This window comes from Larus michahellis, chromosome 5 (genome assembly GCF_964199755.1).
Source record: "Larus michahellis chromosome 5, bLarMic1.1, whole genome shotgun sequence".
Classification (NCBI taxonomy): Eukaryota; Metazoa; Chordata; class Aves; order Charadriiformes; family Laridae; genus Larus; species Larus michahellis.
The window spans coordinates 71,192,526-71,211,759 of NC_133900.1; the positions used below are offsets into that span (position 1 = coordinate 71,192,526).

The 19,234-nt window shown below is 41.6% G+C and overlaps 1 protein-coding gene across 4 annotated transcripts; it reads left to right on the plus strand.

Annotated features, from left to right (window-relative positions):
- Window positions 1-735: 735 nt before the first annotated feature.
- On the plus strand, window positions 736-18,714 carry RHOH (ras homolog family member H). 4 transcript variants are annotated; one of them, XM_074589228.1, is made up of 3 exons: window positions 736-1,005; window positions 2,095-2,200; window positions 15,523-18,714. In XM_074589228.1, exon 3 carries the CDS (start codon window positions 15,750-15,752, stop codon window positions 16,323-16,325), a length of 576 nt encoding a protein of 191 aa, XP_074445329.1. In that variant the 5' UTR covers window positions 736-1,005; window positions 2,095-2,200; window positions 15,523-15,749; the 3' UTR covers window positions 16,326-18,714. The 4 variants fall into 4 exon arrangements, with proteins under 4 accessions (XP_074445329.1, XP_074445330.1, XP_074445332.1 ...); XM_074589229.1 differs by having other exon boundaries at window positions 755-784; XM_074589231.1 differs by lacking the exons at window positions 736-1,005; window positions 2,095-2,200 and adding an exon at window positions 10,928-11,010.
- The last annotated feature ends 520 nt before the right edge of the window (window positions 18,715-19,234 follow it).

The following is a 19,234-nucleotide window of genomic DNA, read 5'->3' on the forward strand; positions in this document are numbered from 1 at the left end:
ATCAGAGCTATGCTTTCAGTGTTGTGGTAGGAAAGCTGGAAGTGGTGACAGCCTGGCCAGCTCAAGTTGTTGATGCTGGGAAAGGTGGGAGTTTCCACGCCTGTCGTTGCTCCTCCTGCTCAGCCTCCGTGTGCTGGCAGAAGAGAGGACATGTATGTTAGTAAAATGATACTGGTCAATCCTAAACAATGCTACTGGGGAATCCTCACTGAATTATGACAAATCCCTATAAACCAATGTTGAAACAGCCCAAAAGTACCTGCCTTCAGTTTTGCAAAAGATCAACTAAACACGTATACTCCCTTTTTTTTTTTTAAAGGCAGGGCCACGTTCCGGCTTGTATAAAAATATCCCAAGTCTTGTCCATGCTACTGGAGTGTGACTCGCACATAGCACTGGCGGGCAGTTGTCGATCTGCTCCTTTTCTCCTGGCAGGTACCGGAGCTGCTGGGCTGCGCTATGCCATTCACCGCTGTGGCAGAGAGGAGGCAGCTGTAGGAGCAGCAGAGTGCACAGAGAAAGCTTTCAGCGGCCTGGAGGTTTTGCCCCCCCTCCCCCATCTTCAGGGTTTTTACATCTGCTCCCATAGTCACCAAAGAGAGAAAGACATATACACTCATGTACCAACCCACAACAAAACCCACACAGGCAGAGCTGAGGAGCTCTCACCAGGAAGCTGACTTACCCTAAACCACGCCGCTATTTCTCGTCACACTACATTTGGGTCTGCTGTCACTGCTGCCTCCGGATGAGATAGACCCAGTTGCCAGGACTAATTTGGCCTGTACGTGCAGTGGTCTCAGGTCACCTCTTGAGGTTTGGTTTTTGTTGGGTTTTTTTTTCATCTCAGTAACATCAGTGTTCTAATCTACTAAAATAGAAGTCCATCTGAAAAAGCCAAGAGAACAGAACGCCACTCTTCTATTTTTCTTCTCCTGTCTCGTCTAGAGTAGTTGACTTCCGTAACATTTATTTCCAACAGCCGCTTTCAGCTTCCTGCGCCTGGTGAGTTCTTTGCGTTTTCCTTTTTTTTCCCCAAAATGTCTAAATGTGAATTGATATTCTGAATCAAATTCACTATCTTTAGTTTTACTTTTATTAATAAGTTTGTGAAATTGATTCACATAATCAGTTTTACTTTCAATACCATCTCTTAAATACTCAGTATTGTGATATCCTATTAAACAGTGGTCTAATCCTGCCTCAGGTTGTGCATCTTCTAGATTTTCATTTGTTCCAGAGTTTGTTTCCACTTCAGCATAAAAAGGCCATGTATAAAAGCAGAAAAAAGGGGAGCGATGGGCTGTGCCTTGCCAGTATTTTCCACGTTAACTGGTAGAAGAAAAAAGAGAGAAAATGGGAATTACTCTAAAAATGGTGGGCTTGATTCTGATGCCCTGTGCTGTTGTAGGAACTATGAACCCAGGAGAGAAAGGCATGTGTAAACTTGCAACACCTCACAGGACGGCTTTCTTCCCCATTTGTGAAGTACGTCATGGTTATGAGAAAACTGTTCTGCTTCATCTTAAATGTTTCCAAGCAAATTTAGGTGAAGATTTTACTGTAAGGATTTGAGAAAGGTGAAATTTAGGTTCTTAGGACTGTGAGGTTCTTAGGAAGTGAGATTCAAAGTATTTTTAATTTGTCACTGGCTCTGGTTCCAGCGGCTCTCTGGCCCCGCTGGGTCTAAGCACAGCCTCTGCTGCCTTCTGAGATGGAAGGGCTTCCTTTGCTGTCTAAATGGCCGCGGCTGTAACTCTTTGCTTTCATCTCACCCCCATGGCTTCTTCCCCTCTGCTTTCTGAGCCAACTGTGGCATCCTCATAGTGTGGGATTCCTTTAGAGAGCAGTGCGTGTGTGTGTGAGTGCATGTGTGCATATCTGTGCACACCATTTCTAGATTCTGCTTACAAAAACCTGCATCTTACAATGGTCTAGCGGTGGTGGGATGGTCTTGTCACATTGCCAGTGAGAGGCAGTTAATCTAAAAGGTGAATGAGGAGGAAGCATGCAGAGGCTGGAACCAGCCCTCTGACACAGGTCCCTGCAAAAAATCTGAATGTAGCTTTAAGGCTTTCTAACTGCTTCTTTCAGCCATTGTTTCCAGCTGTGGATGGTGTGGGAGTGCAGCTGTGGCATCTGGAGGAAGCCAGCTTTAACACGGGATCTATCGTGAAGAAAATACTTGCAGAGGAAAAAGGTAGGATGAATGAGATTATAAAGTTGTTAGCAAGCAGATCTGTCAACATTTTTGTGGTGTCAGTACATGCCTGTCTGCTGCTGCTGTCACAATAAGGTGGGATTGGGCATTGCATTGGGCTGCTTTGTATTGCACATTTCCAAAACTCACCATTTAGAATCAGTGGATGTTTACAAATGTTCCGGTAGAAAAGACCGTATGTGTAGACTTACTTGACTTTAGAACAGGATTTGATCTCATTTTTCTAAAACAGCTCTGAAGATGTATCACAGAGTGATGTCCAGTTTGCCAGAGAAAGTGTGTACAGGCTTGATGTGAATACCGTGTTTGAGACTTGGGCAGTAACCACAGGGTAGAAAAGCCCCACGTGCACTTGCTTCCTGCGAAATTGAGAGAGCAGACCTTGGTGAGGCATAATACCTCATTCACTAGATTAGGTGCACCAAACCAGGAAAACCAGAAGTTTTGTATTTGTAGAGAAACTATGTTTTTATAAGTAATCTGTAATTGCTATCTAAATGCCAGAGCAAAGAATTAAAATTTTAAAAATGGATTTGATTCTCATGTATAGCTAGACACAAATTCATAGTCCATCAGCAGGTCAAAGTGTCTGCAAATTACTACCATTTAATCCAATTTTAAGGGAATTTTACCGTGACACAGCAGTGTGTGATGGCCTCACAGCCTCACATTATTGCCTATATCAGAATATATCAGATACAGTCCCTGTATCTACATGCGGCACAGTAAAACCATGAAGTTGGAGCTATACTTCCAGAAAGTTACTAGAAATACTTTTGCAGCCTGGTGACCAGCTTTCTCAAGAAAATTTTTATATGTACAAGTTTAGCAGATTCTGGCTCAGCTGCTGCATTGTGAGTGTGAATTTGGGGACGAAATTAAAATACTCTCCCTGATGCATAAACCCAGCCACCAAGAGACTGATGCAAAAGTCGCATCAGCCGGTAACAGCTGCCAGTGCCTGTGAGATGAGGGAGGCAATCTCTTGTAAAGCGAGGGGCAAGCCATATACATCCTTAAAGATGTAAGTGGACGCTTTGCCGTATACCCAGAGCACACAGGAAATGAGCAGAAACTGCGGTGGCGGCCTTGCAGGCTGCACCTCTGGCCTGTCTTGTAGAGCAGTGGGGCCACAGCAGCGGAAGCTCCCGAGGAGCTTTTCTTGGTGACACTTTCTGATAACCAGCCATGGGGACGCCCAGGCAGGGACATGAAATTCTGCTGTTTCTCCTCTTGCTTTTGCTGTGCAGCTTGAGATGCACAGCAGCAGCTGGGTTAGGAGCTTTAAATGAAAAGTATTTTCAATGAAAAATACCTCTTTTCTCTAAAGCAAACACCCCCGTTTTCTTTGTAAAATGTTGGTGCTGTGATTCTGTAGTTTTCATTAAGAAAAAGTTGAATGTTCCTGAATGCACTGTTCAAGTGATTTGTTCGATCTGACATTGACCATACAATGAAAAATTTCATATTTTTTTACAATGTTTTTAATTATGGTTTGAAAAGAAATAAAAAAAGTAACTTGCCTTTTTGAAAGTCCTAATGTGGCACTTCAGGCATCACGCTACACAGCTTAACATAACTTCCAAATTAGGTTGTTACTTTTTGGCCAGCGGTGTGTGGTTTTATTAAATCAGCATTTTTCAAATGTTTCCACACTATGAGTACAGCTTACAGCTGAAAAATGGGATAACCCCAGCATAGTAATTAAGAAAGGAAGTTGGCTGCAGTTGTCTCAAGCCTGCTATTAAAGTATGACAACTTTAAAATACTGGACAGGATCACACAAATACAACAAAGTGATGTTAACAACAAAATTTTTGGGCTGTAGCTCACCATTAGCTCTTCTCCACAAAACCAAATACAGTTTCATATGAGCTTAGCAGAATTTAGTTGTGCTTTAATTCTTATGTCAGTGAAGAACTGGAAAACCTTCCTAATCCACCAAAAGCGTCAGTCTACAGTGGAAGGGGAGATATTTGGAGCCAGCAAAACCTCTGTAATGCAACAGCGAGCGTAAGCACTGGAAGTCACAGGTACAAAACCTTGGTGTGTCGGGTCTAAAATGCGCAGCTGACAAAGTAACATGGAGCAATAGTCCCGGCAGGCCACGTTCTGCCGGAGGCTGTGTCAGAGGATTGCCTTCACTGCTGGCACGGCAGCTGGAGGATAGCTGGGAACATGGTCTGAATACTTACTAATACTTACTCTGGGTGTGTGTTCCTCGCAGGGTAGGTATGGGAGCATTAGCTTGTGCCCAGCCCCGATCGTGGCTGTGACCTGTGTTTGTTGCAGATTCTTTCATCTTTCCCACCCTGCACAATCACTCGCCGATGTGTTTGCGTCGTATTTGTTTTGCACAAGGAATCGCATTTAGTCTTTGTTTACAGAAGCCAAGGAGAAGAGTAAATTCCTAAGGGATGAGGGTGGGGCTGAACTTGACATACTTGTCTTTACCTGTCGAAATGTACGAACCTGCTGGAAACCACACGTGGGTTCTGCTATGGTTTGGGGGTTTCCCCAGCGGGGGTACGTGGTGATCTATCGCATAGGAAAGACCCAGCATGTGCCGGAAAGGGAACGAACACCTCTCCTGGCAGAAGCCAGCACGAAGGGCTGTGGTTATGTACTGTAACAAGTGTGAGCATGGAGTACCAAGTCCTAATAACTTACACTCGCTCAGCTTGAGGTTGTTGTACAACCTGGTGATACCTCTTTTTCTCACAAGTGACAGGGAATTTCTTTTGAAGGTTATCCTGGTTTATGTCAAACTACAGATAAGACTGGCTGTCCTAGTATAAAAGTATAAGACCAAGACCCCTACGTAGTTAGGGGTCTGTTTTGATTGTCTCCTGTGCACACAGTTGTTGAAAGAATACGAAACCTCTCACTCTAGCAAGAAAACCGTTCTTTCCTTTTGTTGATAGGCATGCCAGTGGACACACAGTTTGCAGCTTGCCTTCTTTTTTCATTAAATGGCTGCGCTTAAAAACTGGTAAAGTTTTTAGAGTTCAAAGTTATTGAATTAATGACATACCGAATTATCTACTAACTTCCTCTCATCATCTGCGTGCTTGCATTTTTCTCATTACAAAAATATATTATAAAACATCTGTCTTAAAACCCCCTCATGTAATTTCCTTTGTTTCCATCAATTTAAATGCAGGTTTTAAAATTCATGTATCTTTCAGTGGAGTTTTAATTCTGGATGAAAAGCCTTTGGGTAAAATATCTCTGAGTTTGAATCAAGTCCACCGGGATTCAAAAATAAAGCATGGGAAATGTTCTCATAATGTTCAAACATAGCTTTCCTAAAATATCTCCCTTTTCATATATGTGATCATTTTCATGCAAAATATGTAAAAATAAAGAATATCAAGGAAAACTTTCTATGCTTCCCACTGAAAAACGGACATTCTGTGTTAAGATTTAGCGTAGCGTGGAGATTTGCATGATCTTTAAACCAACTGAAAGCCAAATAGATGTCAGCTTTACGTGTCTGAAATGGCTTCTCAAAATACTGAACTGAAGAATGCGTGAGAAGGATTTTTAAATTACATTTGGTAGTACATAGTAGAGGCTTTTCGTCTCTTAACTTATTCCATATGACCCAGTGATGTCTGCAGTATTACATGTTTTGTATAAAAGTGACAAGAGATTAAGGTTATACCAGCATCAGAGAAACGTAAAGGAAAACAGGCCCTGAAATATATATTCTGCTCTGTCATATGGTTGGTGTAAGGTACAAATCGATGTAAAATCTGTACTACCAGGTATAACTTATGCTAATTCCAGAAAAAAAAAGAAATCTTGACAGCATGTTCATTTGAAATTGGGCTTTAATCATAACTATGCATAGGATGTAGGCAATTTGATGTAGGCAAGCAGGCATGCCCATTTATTGTGTTTAATTTAATTTACTACAATTAAGGAATTCTAGGGAGGCTGCATAGTGAGTAAAAATATTTTCCTAACTGTCCTGTAAATACATATTAACCCTTATTTTATTGTTGTGCTGGGTATGGTGCATGAATACTGAGTTGTGGGATAGATCGTGGAAGGCAACTCCTTTTTTAGTTTATAAAACAAATTAAAAGATAAAGACCTTAAATCAACTAATGCAGGAAAAGTTATGACAATTGTATGTTCTGTATTGCACCTCCTACTTGCAAAGTGATTGAAATTATTTCCAAGTAAGCCCTCCAAATTTTTAACATTTTAATGTACATGTGTGCACACGTGAAATTTAAGAATGAACGTAAAAAGACAGCAATTTCCCTCTGGCTGAAATCTAGACTATGATTTTAAACAGTCTAATATATACAGACACAAGAAAAATATTTTTGTTGCTGGCAATTCTAAAGGGAAAAGCTGAAATTGTCAGCCAGTTTCTCAGTGTAATAAAATAAATAACCAACCAAGTTATCATTGCTGACTTTACTAGCTTTGCTCATTAATTCGAGAAGTTTAACATACATCACAGCAAAACTGAGCCGTGACATACAGTAAATATGCTTTTTTCCCAAAGAAAAAAAATCAGTATGTTTTGGCAAGAAGTCATTATTCTGAATTGCTTGATCAACTGAAGCACCATTATTTGCTGCTCAGAACAGCTATACATTCAACACATTTTATTCTTATCACAAAATATGCAAAAATAATCTTCCATCGAACATTGGATAATTCTGTTCTAACTAACATTTTCCTCTTCCACCTTTACCTCCCACCGAAATTAAACTCATGCGAATACATAACTTAATGAACATGGAGAACCTCCTTCTCCTCACCATGAGGTTAGGGGGAGAAGATCTGGGCTTATTTTGTGGTAGGCATTTTATAAAACCAGAGCAAAGTTAAACCTGAATAGACCTCTGAAAGTGACCTTGGAGATCTTGCATGGGATCTGTGGAAGGCAGCAGAGAAATGGTAGGACAATTTTTTTTAAGACTTTTTAACATCGATTAGGATGTTACATCACCTGCATCGTTCCTATATTAGCTATACTGTTAATATTGGTTACTTGTTAGCGTTTAAGGGACCCAGTCAGGAAGATGAGGTACTGTGCAAACAAGGGAGAGGAGCGCAGTCCTACCCCAGGTTAGAGCCCAAACACCCCGCGGTTGGCCCGCTCCACTGCAGCGGGTTCGGCACAGGCTCCGAAAGAGACAAAGCCCTTTTGCCAGTAGATGCAAGTGTGTACGTGGAGTTGCCAGGTAGTTAGTGTTAACATTTTACCAAGTTACACATCTGTGGGATTTAATATAAATCCATCTCCTTAAAAAGAAATTATTGTAACATATCGTAAATATGTGCCTAAAAAATGTAACGGCTGCATACGCAGTAGAAATGTAATTGTTTACATTGTGTGACTATGTAATTTACGTGTAACACTATTATCTATCAGTTATATACCTATGGTATTGCAAATCTCAATGTAGCACAGCAGTCGTTTCTGCTCATGTGTATGCAAATACACATGTGTACCTATATGTAGAAATAAAGTAATTTAAAGACCACAGTCATTTCAATAATGCATCCATTCTTTGATGCAAAATATGTATGCAGGTTTTCAAATGACGGTAAGGTATCTTACACTGAATATGCATCTGTTTTGTTTAGCAATCTGTAGCAGTCTTCTGCAAATGAATGAGTATCAGTTTATGTATATATATACCTGTCTATATTTGTATATAGACATACAAACACATGCACGTACTTATGGATGTCATACTTTTTGTACATGGATGTATAGATTCATTATTGCAATAGTTATGTTTTGAAATACACACTGATTTATTTTCAATATTTTTGACATATTGAAATAGATACACACTTCTATGCAGCCAGTCTAGCAAATAATGCATAATTCTACAAGAAATTTAAAAAGCTTATTTAAAACTAACACATATTAGTTGTATATGAGAGCAAAATAGATACTTCATGATGATTAAGCCTGTATCTGCAGATGGTCAAAAAAGCCCCGAACAGAAATAGGGAAAGGGCCAGGCTTTCCAGAAAGAGAACACAATCATTGTTGGAGGTTGTAAATAAAAGAGGACTTCATGTTTTATGAGCCAAAAAAATTCGAGGAGATTTTGAAGAGTTAAACCTGTAAAAGAAAAAATCCGCAAAAATATTTGTAAGTGCCTTTTTGATTCGTTTCAAACTTCAAGAAAGGTGAACTGTGTTAAAAGAGGATGTGGCATGAGAAATTTGAAGTGGTTTGGGGCCTAAAGCTGCAAACGTTTCCACATGTGAATAATTCTACATACGCAGTAGTATCATTGAAGTCAATTACTTAAATATCATGCATTTTATAATGTCAGTCCTTCAGTTTGGCTACAATGCAGTTAGACTTAGGTGGAAATTTGCTTTTTAACTGTGAGTCCAGTGTGATAGAGTAACTTTTCTTAGATACATGTGACAGCGCTATAGTCAGTGCGTAGCGCTTTATCCATGTTCACCTGCAAGCCTATCTGTATCCGCATCTGGACCCAAAGTAGTTCTATGTCAGTGGTGAATATATATACACATATATATATATATATGCATGTGCGTGTGTACAAAAACAGAGACTATGAGGGAACGCAGACGGACAGATGGTTGGCGAACTTCTGTGCTCGAACATAAACATGTGTGACATTTGCACACCAGCTGCTCCATGAACGGCTGTGTCTGTGGTGAGATTCATGAAGAATTTCTTCTCTGTTTAAGAGCAGAGCAGAAAAATCGTCACAGGGAAGGGTGGGAAAGGCAGGTGACATACCCAGTATCTTGCAGAAGGGAAGCACTTGGTAAGCGCAAGGGCACATGCCACGCTTTGGGCACGACAGGCCGCTCCATTTCTCCCGACTTTGGAGGATATTGGATCAGACTGAGAACAACACATGAGCTGGTCCTCTGTGAAGGGGTTACTTTCCCCCACTCGATTTACCCAAATTTTAGTTTGGAGAGGATGCAACATTTACACTGAAAATGGGTCACTTTTGAAAGTGCCCTACAGTGCCATGAATACCCCATAGTCCGTAATTTACCATGTCATGCCATAAACTTGTGGAGAAAAATGACTTCAGACTCATGGCTTGAAATTTGAAGCAGGTACTTAGCACTCCCAGGTCTCGTTGACTTCAATTGAATTTTGGATCTTGGATCAATACGTGAGAGTCTTACAGACTTTTTGTTAATTTTTGGAGTGGTTCTAATCATTTGTGTTCATGTTTAATTTGTAAGTAGCTGAATCAAGGTGTGATTAGTCACAGCTAAAGTGTTCTCGAGGATAAAATAAATATTTCTGTTGTCTAATTGGGTAATTAAAATGAGAGTTAAATAGTTTTTCCCAGTGACTGTAGTGAACCAAATAGATCTTTAGACATGTCATTATCCATTGCTTATATATATTAATTATAGCTCCTATTACTAAAGTTATGAACTAGCGATTTTTAATTTAAGGTATCTCATTATACAGCATCATATCTATGTGCAGTGTGTAAGCACGTGTGTAAATATGTACATGTTCTTATACGGAAAGCTTTCATCCCTTTAGGACTTAAAGTCTAACTTCATCTTCTAAATAACATTGGTCTGTATTTGTCATTATTTTATAGCAAGATTCCCCAGTCTCAGTATGAGGGAATTTCCTTTAAATCTGATGACTTGAGTTCCCTTGCTAATAATAAGGTTGGCAAGATGACTGAATATTTGATCATAAATCCTTTTCTTTAGTTTCAGTTGTTAAAACTGCCAAAGAAAGAAACTGGTGTTTAAATTTTCAGGTGTTGTCTTGATCCAGAAGTGATTTTTTTGCAAAGACTCCTAAGAAAGTGGTTTTCCATTTTCTTTAAATTTCATAAATTAGAAATGTAAAAAAAAAATAAATTAGTTTCATATTTTTTCAAAACAAAGCACTGAAATTTGAAAACAGGAACAGGATTTCGGTTTGGTGAATAAGGGAGTGAAAGAAAAATTTCTAGGTTTTTATGTCTGCATTTTTTTTTAATGCTGGAAGCAGATTGTTTCTGAGACGACAAGACATCCTGGCTTTGAATATATGGATTCATTGCATGTTGCTCGCTCTTCTAACTTTAGGAAGCCATTGCAGATACGATTGTACGTAAGGGTAAAGTATCTGTATAAAAGCTCTCATCCAAGCTTCTAGGCATCCCCTCAAATCTTTAAAATATAAGAACACATTAAGAGGTATTCTGGCAATTAACCCATCAGTATCATAAATATGCCAGACAGCTGAAGCATTCTGCCAATGAAATAACCTGTCATCTTGCTCTTGGGCCAGGGAATAAAGATGGTCCCTGTGGTAGCCTGCTTGGAGAGTGAATGAGTTGAATATTGATTTTTTGGTGGAGTAGTTTGGGGAAAAGATGCAGCTCCTTGCAAAGGTACCGGCTGTGAGCCAGTTCTCCTTCACGGCAGTGGTACCGCCACTGAATGCCACTACGGACTGAAACGCTGACACTGCGTGAGGCAGCGGGACGCTGTTTCCTAGGCTGGCAAGACCAGGGCCACTTAGTGTTATAGATCAAAGTCGTCTTAAAATGAGTTTACAAACCAGGAGGCAGCTAATGCAAATGTCAGAGCATGAGCTTAATGAATGCGTGACAGGAAACTTCGCAGCAAGGGGACTTTTGCTTTCAGACCAGCTGCAGTCTCCAGACGGACTACAGCTGGCGTATTCGTTTCCAGCAGCCCCGTGCTGTGGCAGCAAAGGCCCGTGCAGCAGTCTGACAGTTTGTATCTGAATGGAGCAAGTACAGCTCACCCACGGAGTTGAAAACAAGGTAGCATGACCTTGGCAACCTGGTCATCCAGCTGAGCATCCAGACTGGATCCACAATGGCCGCGGTGTCTCCGTCATGGAGGCCAGTCATCTCCCCGCTGAATCTTCTGGGTGCTGCCCCTAACCAGGCAACAGGATCTCTGGCCTGTCTCGATTTCCTGCCAGCCTTCCTCCTCCTCCTCCTCCTCGCAGGAGTTGCTCTCAGGCCCCGTCCATGCCCTGCAGTGCCCACTGCACCCACGGAGGTGAAGGCGTAAAGCTGCACGCTGTTCCGGTCAGTGAGGGTATTCTCCATGTCTCCTTCCTCTCCTCGAGAGCCTCCATGTAAGAGGTGCAAGGAGAGTTTTTATTCATCTGTTGCGCAGTTAGGAGGAGCAGTGTTTACAATCAACGCGATAGAGAAGAACTGTAGACACTGTTTTGCAGACCCCACGTCTGTGTGAGGTGGGAGTTACAGGAGTAATGTGGGCAGGCAAAGACAATATGTGTATTCAAACATCGCATAGCAAGTGGAAGTCTCTCCAGTGGTTTTCAGCTTTTTTTATTAGTATAAATATTTTAATTTCCTCACGACATCAGGTCTCTTCAAGAGCTAGCGTACACTGTGCTCAAACTGAAAAATTAGCCTGCTCTTATCCTGATATCAACAGGAACTGCACTGACATGTAATTGTGGTAGGGACCGGATAATGGCAGTAATAGTTAGCATGTTAATTGCTTTACTCTCTGAAGCATTTTGTGACTGTCTGATCTAAAAGCCCTGTTGTCTTGTGTGTGTCATTTGTTTACTTATGAGCTAATTCCTTCCAAATCCCAGCCTACTTGAGGGTGCACTATCAATATCCAAGATAGGTTTTGAAATTAGGAGTTCCTGACTCTTTTTAGTTGCCCCTATCATAAGACACTGTCCATCTCCTGCAGCCGTTTAGCTATAGTGAGCCGTGTTCACAATGATATTATAGTAGATGCCAGCGGCATTCCTGCTGTAAATGAAAATCCCATTTGGTTCAGTTGATAAATATACCCCTTCAGATACAAGCAGTCCTGCTTTCCTTTGTTGGTAGAATTGTTTCAACGAATATTAGATTAGTTTTTCATGGGATGTGTATTCAAGAGAATACTCCACCTGCAAAGACCTTGGTGCTGCTGTGCTCCTCTTCCCATCCCCTCGCGTTACAGGTTGATAACACCGCTCACCTTGTCCATATGATATTCTGCCGTGATCAAGTGCGAGGCATTACTTGCATGAAATCGCTGAGGTGCAGGACAGGCAGCGCCTGGGGAGCGGTTCTTGTACAGCTTTTGTTGCTCACATCGTTACTGAGGTCTGAGTGCTCTATAACCACACACCAGTGCCAAGGTTCTGTGTTCCAAAGACAGAGGGAACAAAAATAGGAAAGCAAAGAAAGTAAATGTTGCATTCGTTACCTAGACAATACGATACAGTCGAAAAAACTGTGCTCTGTCTAAAACTGTGCAAAATTTTCTTTGAGGCTAATCTCAAAGTTTATTAAAGGTCACCATTCAGAATGACTGCAGTAGAATTAGACATATAGTCTTATACTTAATAATATTGTAAAACCTCTCACCTTGTTGTTCAAATAAAATCTTCTATTGTTACAAGTGATGAAAGCATAAAGCAAAGTAGTGTAATAGAAGATACAGGTTTATACCTGGAATTCCAGATCTAAAATGGACTTGGTAAAGTTAGTAAGATTTGGAAAACCAAATCGTTGGGAAAAAGAAATAATCCATCAGCAGCTTAGACTCAACCATCTGTGATGAGAAGATTTTGTGTGGTCTTTTAATTGGCATAGCATGCTGTGCTATCAGACCAAGACCATAGTATATAGTACGAGAGAAAGGAACCAAGGCTTTTGCAAATATTTACGCAAATGGTTGTATACTGAGGTGTAGAGGTCCCCAGTACTGACCTGTCCTTTAAAGGACATTGTTTTCTGTTTATGTTTAATCTAAAGAGTTTTCCATTAATTAGGGTCAACTTGCTTAATTATTTTAATACTTTAGTACTGCTCTTACCCTGAGGCTGCATCAAGGACAGGCTATGTACATAATTAAAAATATATTTTCAACATGCTCAAATGTTGTCCCAACTATATATGGAGGCACATGAACTCCAAATGGCTGTGAACAAAAGCAAGGTCAGGATCACTGACAGCAATCTGTCCACAGGACCAGAATGTGGAGCTTGTTATATACTGTTCATTTTTATTCATCAATGGACTGTAGAACATTCGCTTTGAAAACAGTTCCGCAGTGTCGTGGTGGAATATTTCAGCTTTTCCTATTGTGTGTGTCAACTAGCCATATTCACTAGTTCTTGATACCTTTTTCAGTCTTTAATCATTTATATACTTTCTTTCGAAATAGCCAGCATAATCAGACCTGGTAATCAACAAGCTGAGTAACAGAACAATCATGAAATATTTATGAAATAGCAAAAGTCATGCTTTGGACATCCTTATTTTCCGCCACATTCAAATAAAGACAAAATAATGAGCCTGAAGGCATTAAGGACTTCTTGCACCAAGGAAATGTTTGTTCTGAAAAGGAGACTTGGTAGATGCTGGCTTTCTCCTGGGAGCGTGCAGCTTTGTCTGAATCACACGCTACTGCTTGTGGTGAATTGTGGTGTTTTCAAACTGTACCGCTGACACAATTTTGAAGTAGAATACCCTGAAGAAAAGATGATGATGCATTTAAGTAATTGGACTGTGTATCCTGCATATACTTTTTGAATTTTTTCATAGGTATATTTTGGAAATGTCTTGTTTAATTCCCTTGAGAGCTTGTTTGGGGAACAGAGAAGGCAAGACAGTGGAGTTAGATTTACTGAAATCTTTAAAAGTAAGTTTCCAACTGCTGCCACCAAAACTTAAATTCACGAAGCAGCTTGTTTCCCGGCAGCCAGGAATGCTGTGAAGCAGCCTCGGCCTCCATCCCACTTCCTAGAAGCGAGCTGAGATGGCGAGAGCATGGTCGCGCTGGCAGACCAGGAAGTGAGGTCTGTTGCAATGACTCTCCTGGGTACCGGTAACTCAAATACGCATGAGGACTGCGCCGCAGGCTTGGTGCCTCCTCTATAAAGCAATGTGCTCCGGCCAAGCCGCTGGCACATCTTCTTGCGGCCGGTGCATCGGGTGGGAGAGTTGCAGGTGTGCCGGCAGCACGCGAGGAGGTAGGGCACTGCCTCACTACAAAATGAAAGCGGGGGAGTTGCCAGTAGCAGCTGTCAGTGCCTGTGAAATGTTCTTTCTAAACTCGTCTGGCGCTTTTCTTTTCCTTTGTTTTTCCCCTTTGTGGAGTCCGCCAAAGCTTAGAGCGTACTAGAAATGTGGGTGGGGGGTGGTGGTGGGGGTTAGGGTACTGAAACTGGAGAGCGTTATGGTAATGTAGAGTATATGCTTTTTGTGGCCAACATTCGTTTCTGTGTAAATAACCTTAAGCTGTGACTTCTCTCTTCATATACGAAGGAGACAGAAATATATTATTTGTGTAACATACACAGGACATTTTGAAATTATGCAGTGATACTTGTTTTAATTACTTCTGTTGAGCAGAACTAATTTGCCTTCAGTTTTGCAGTTAGTGATTTTCATAGCATCTTGTGTGTCGCCCTGTGTGAGCAGTGAATCTTGCACACAGCTAGTGGGGAAGAGGCAAACGCTTTCAAAATAGGAAAATTTGACTGAATGCTGGCAGGAGCTCAAAAGCAATTACATATTCTGAAGAGTTACTCTCAGTTCAGTTTTACAACAGAGTAAATGTCAGGGCAGCTGTATCCCCTTCAAACAAAATTGCTTGACTGGGGCAAGCATTGGTGGTGTGGCTTTCTTTGGCTTGTGCTTCTGGCTTGTTGAAAGTGATTTGTAAGAAAAATTTGGAACTTTTTCGTATTTTTGACATGAATTCTTCATTGCTTTTGAAAACTGTTAAGGTTTATGTTGCTTGAAATTCATACCTGAAGTCTTTTCTTCCTCATTGTCAGAAGTGGTTCCATTTTACTGTTCATCATAGGATTGCTTAAATAGTCAAATTGGTTAGCGCAGTTTTTTCTCTTGAGTACCTCTAGAGAGCACGGGTACATTTTCAAGGGAATCTGAACTGATCAGTTAAGAGGGATCAGGATTCTGTCAGTCTTGGTGAAAGTCAGAGGCAGGAAATATCTCACTAAAAGCAGGTTAGTAGCAGTTATACCAAAGATAAGTTGGTTTTATTCATTTTTTTAGATAATTGGAAGGAAAAAATAGTTGGTGTCAGTGGAGAATGGCAGAGGTGATAGCACTGTTAGTCCCCATGGAGCAGCAAGAAGGTTATTTACATGAATGGCTGTTGCACACGCAGCCGGCTGGGAGGGAACAGCAAGGTTCAGCATCCTCAATGTGGGGTACTTCCCATAGCTGTCCAAAGACGTGTCCAGGCATCTTTATCTTGATGGATATGGTCTGTTGTCTGAGGGTTATAAACATTACATTTTATTTTTACTCTTCCAGAAAAGTCATTTGACTCACTGAAGAATTAAAACCGACAGCACCACAGAGCCGTGTGGGAGAAAAGGGGATTTTGGACTCAAGTGACACAATCAAGTCTTGAGAAGTAAAGAGATTTGGATGGTTTCTCACCAAATGGAAGTTATCTAGAAAGCCTCAGAGACCACTGCATCTCTCCATCCCACTCCTGCTGCGCCAAGACAGTGCTTTTGGCCCTGGACATTAATAAAATGCTGGATTCAATCAAGTGTGTCCTGGTGGGAGACTCCGCAGTGGGGAAAACATCTCTCTTGGTACGTTTCACCTCTGAGACTTTTCCAGATGACTACAGACCCACTGTATATGAAAATACCGGAGTGGACGTCTTCATGGATGGTGTACAGATTAGCCTAGGTCTTTGGGACACATCTGGCAGCGATGCCTTCAAAGGCATTCGCCCCCTCTCATACCAACAGGCAGACGTGGTATTAATGTGCTACTCGGTGGCGAACCACAATTCCTTTCTAAACCTGAGGAACAAATGGATCGGCGAGATCCGCAGCCATTTGCCCCGCATCCCCGTTTTGGTAGTGGCTACTCAGACTGACCAGCGCGAGACGGGGCCTTACCGTTCCTCCTGCATCAACTCAATAGACGGGAAGCGTCTTGCCCAGGACGTGCGAGCCAAAGGCTACTTGGAGTGCTCTGCCCTCAGCAACCGAGGGGTGCAGCAGGTGTTTGAGTACGCCGTGCGGACAGCAGTCAATCAAGCCAAAAGGCAGAACAGGCGGAAGCTCTTCTCCATTAACGAGTGCAAGATCTTTTGAGGACCATTGGCAGCGGGTTTGCTCGTGTTCGTTCTTTCTGTCTTTGCACAAAGATACTGTGGCAGAGAGGATGGGAGGTGAATCAAAGGAGGACTCCTGGCTGGACCACAGTGCAGGTGCCCCCATTGAGACAGATGTGCACTCTATCTGATCTGCTCCCCCAGCACACATGGGCACAATCTTTAAAAACAAAAGGTGCAGGTACATACCCTTATTCACAAACTTGTGTTTGGACTTTGCTAGCCTGGACTGGAGCAGGCCTAGTCTGGAGATCTTCAGATAATAGCTGTACTGATTTTGTTGTTGTTGATGATGATGTTCCTCAGTTGTTGGTTTGTCTGCACTTATTTAATAACAAACTTCTGCCTGGATCAACCCCCACCTCTTGACATGTCTGTCCATGTGGATATTTTTTTTTTACTTTAAGAACTTTTTGTATAAAATCTGACCACTGTGTGTTCTATTTAAAAGGCTTTTGTATACGTTGTTGTAAAATCCTAACGTTTTTTTTCATGTTTTGGAGGTTCTTCCTTTAGCTAACCACAGAAATAAATTGTCCTATCCATATAATAAATGGCCTGCAGGCAAGCTGAGCACTTCTTACACATGCCTGAGTCACTGCATAACAGTAATCAAATCCAGTACGTCCAGTATAGGAGTGATCAGAACTTAGTGACATTTGACAGCTGTCCTGTGGCTTTGTGAGATTTGTTATCTTAGTCTTGTTCCTCAGCAATGTGGTCAAATATGGGACAAACCAGGAGGAAACTAGCCTGATTCTTTCTAGACCTCACCTGGTTACAACCCCAGAAGGGCTGGCTTGCAGTCAGGGCTGGTTTAGACATATGGTTTGGGTGGCAGAGATGAATCTGTGCTATCATCATCTCTGTTGTCCCTTCTGTAATTCTGGAGGCAAAAGGTTTCAGTCTGCAGGGATGAAAGGTATTTTTTCGTGAGCACTAAAATTCTTACATACTTTTAGTACACTTCTTTGAAACAATGGTTTTAGTGAAACCAGTCACCCACTATAGTAAAAGAATTAAGTACATGGCAAAGTTGAATGTGCTTATTTAGAATGGCTAAATAACATTTTTTTTTGAGTTTGCATACTAAGTATAACTGCCTGAGTCGTATCAAAATAAGACTGAAACAGGCTTTGCATCCTGGGGAGCCTGGCAAGTCTAAGAGTCAAATCCTGACGTACCTACTTGGGCCATGTTGCCCTCATGCATAGAAAACCAGGCTAAGGAGGTGGAAACTCCAGGTGTGTAAGAGACCTCTGCTGTAAGATGTAGTGGGGTTAACACGCACTGCTGTACTTTCCTCCTGAGTTGTGGTGTTCCCCTCCTCGTCAGGTTATCTGTCCCCTCTGTCCCGCACCATCTTAGATCTTGCAGATCTGTCTCATCCCAAGGTTTCTGCTGCCCGTAGAAGAAAGCCCCTGGGGGATTTCTTAGTGCAACAAGATTTTTATTCTTCTATTCCCTGTCCTTCAGCTAGCTCAGAACTGACCTTTGAGAGGCTTATAGCATGGTGCCATAAAAGATGGTACATAGCACAGTAGGATGATTCTCTCTCCTCATGGATCCTAAGAGAATGACCTCTGTCTGTTTTGACTGAGCTCCAACTCATGTGTTTCAACAGGATGCAGCAGCTTGTCTCATTCAAATCCAAGGTGGGACTTCAGGAGTTACCCTACTAAGCAAGTGAGCTATAGATCAGACCTCATCTATCTATAGTTTGTTCCTGAAAGACTTGTTGGGTGCTCTTCTCCATCCTCTGTTCTAGCTCTGAGCTCCTCTATAAAGAGACATTCCAAATGAAATCATTCCCCTCCTTTGAATCCCAGAGATGATCTCACTTGTGAGGTAGGTGAGCGAGTATTTGCATTGCGAGCACCTTGAATAGCAGTGGTGCATGGGACACTCGATGTTGTGATCATTCCTCCAGCTCCCAGGCTGGTGAATATTTACCACTCATCAACCTGACTCTAAGGGAGGCTTCTGGTCATAAAAACAGACTAGTCTCATGTGAGGTTTTCATATCAGCTTTAAATCTTCACAAGCTTCTGCACCCGAGCACACGAGCCGAGGGCTCCCATCACCGCCCATCTTTTCTGTACTCTTCTCTTTCCTGCTTCTCTTTATCTCCATGCGTTGATTGCAAATCCTTTGCCCCCTGGAACACTAAAACCGACATATTTGTAAAAGAACCTGAATGGCGTGATACTTATGCGGAGTTATACAAGTGAAAAACCTTTTGGCTTTTGGAAGAAATACGTTTCTACATCTCAACTCTTGCAATGCCTCTTCACTGAAAGTTCTGTTTTTTTGTAACCCTAATTTAAAAGTAGCCGTTGTTACTGTTTGAACATTAAAGATCACATGCAAAATGTCACGTTGTGAATCTTCAAATCTGTTACAATTGTGGGCATCTTTCTTATGGTCCCCACTCCACTAATGGGTTTAATACCTGGTTTCAATTTTTCTTTTAAACATATTTTTGCCAGTGTGTTCTATTAAATGGCCTTTTTTTTCTCTGTGAATTAAGCTTAGTTTACAACATTTCGTACTGCTGTTTTTATGTGTTGAAGAGCAGTAACTGCTAGGCCAGGATGCTGTGTTGTGGTATCTGCCACGGGATACTGGTGTTCAAGGACCAGAAGGCTCCAGAGAGCTGTTTTATCAGACAAAGCCAGATGAAGACGAGCTCCAGAATCACACCATAACTGAAAATCCCATCTCAGCTGTGTTTGTTTCGCAAGGCTTGTTACAGTGTGTTACAAATGAAGAATGCAAGGTTTGCTTGCAATTCAGCAAAGCAAAGCGGGTTGGCTTCCTCGAGATGCCTGAGACGACAATATGGGATGCAAAGGCAATTTGAAGGTTGCTTGATATACTCTTGACTGT

Coding starts and splice junctions, on each gene's coding strand:
- RHOH (XM_074589228.1), top strand. CDS start 15,750: ATGCTGGATTCAATCAAGTGTGTCCTGGTGGGAGACTCCGCAGTGGGG.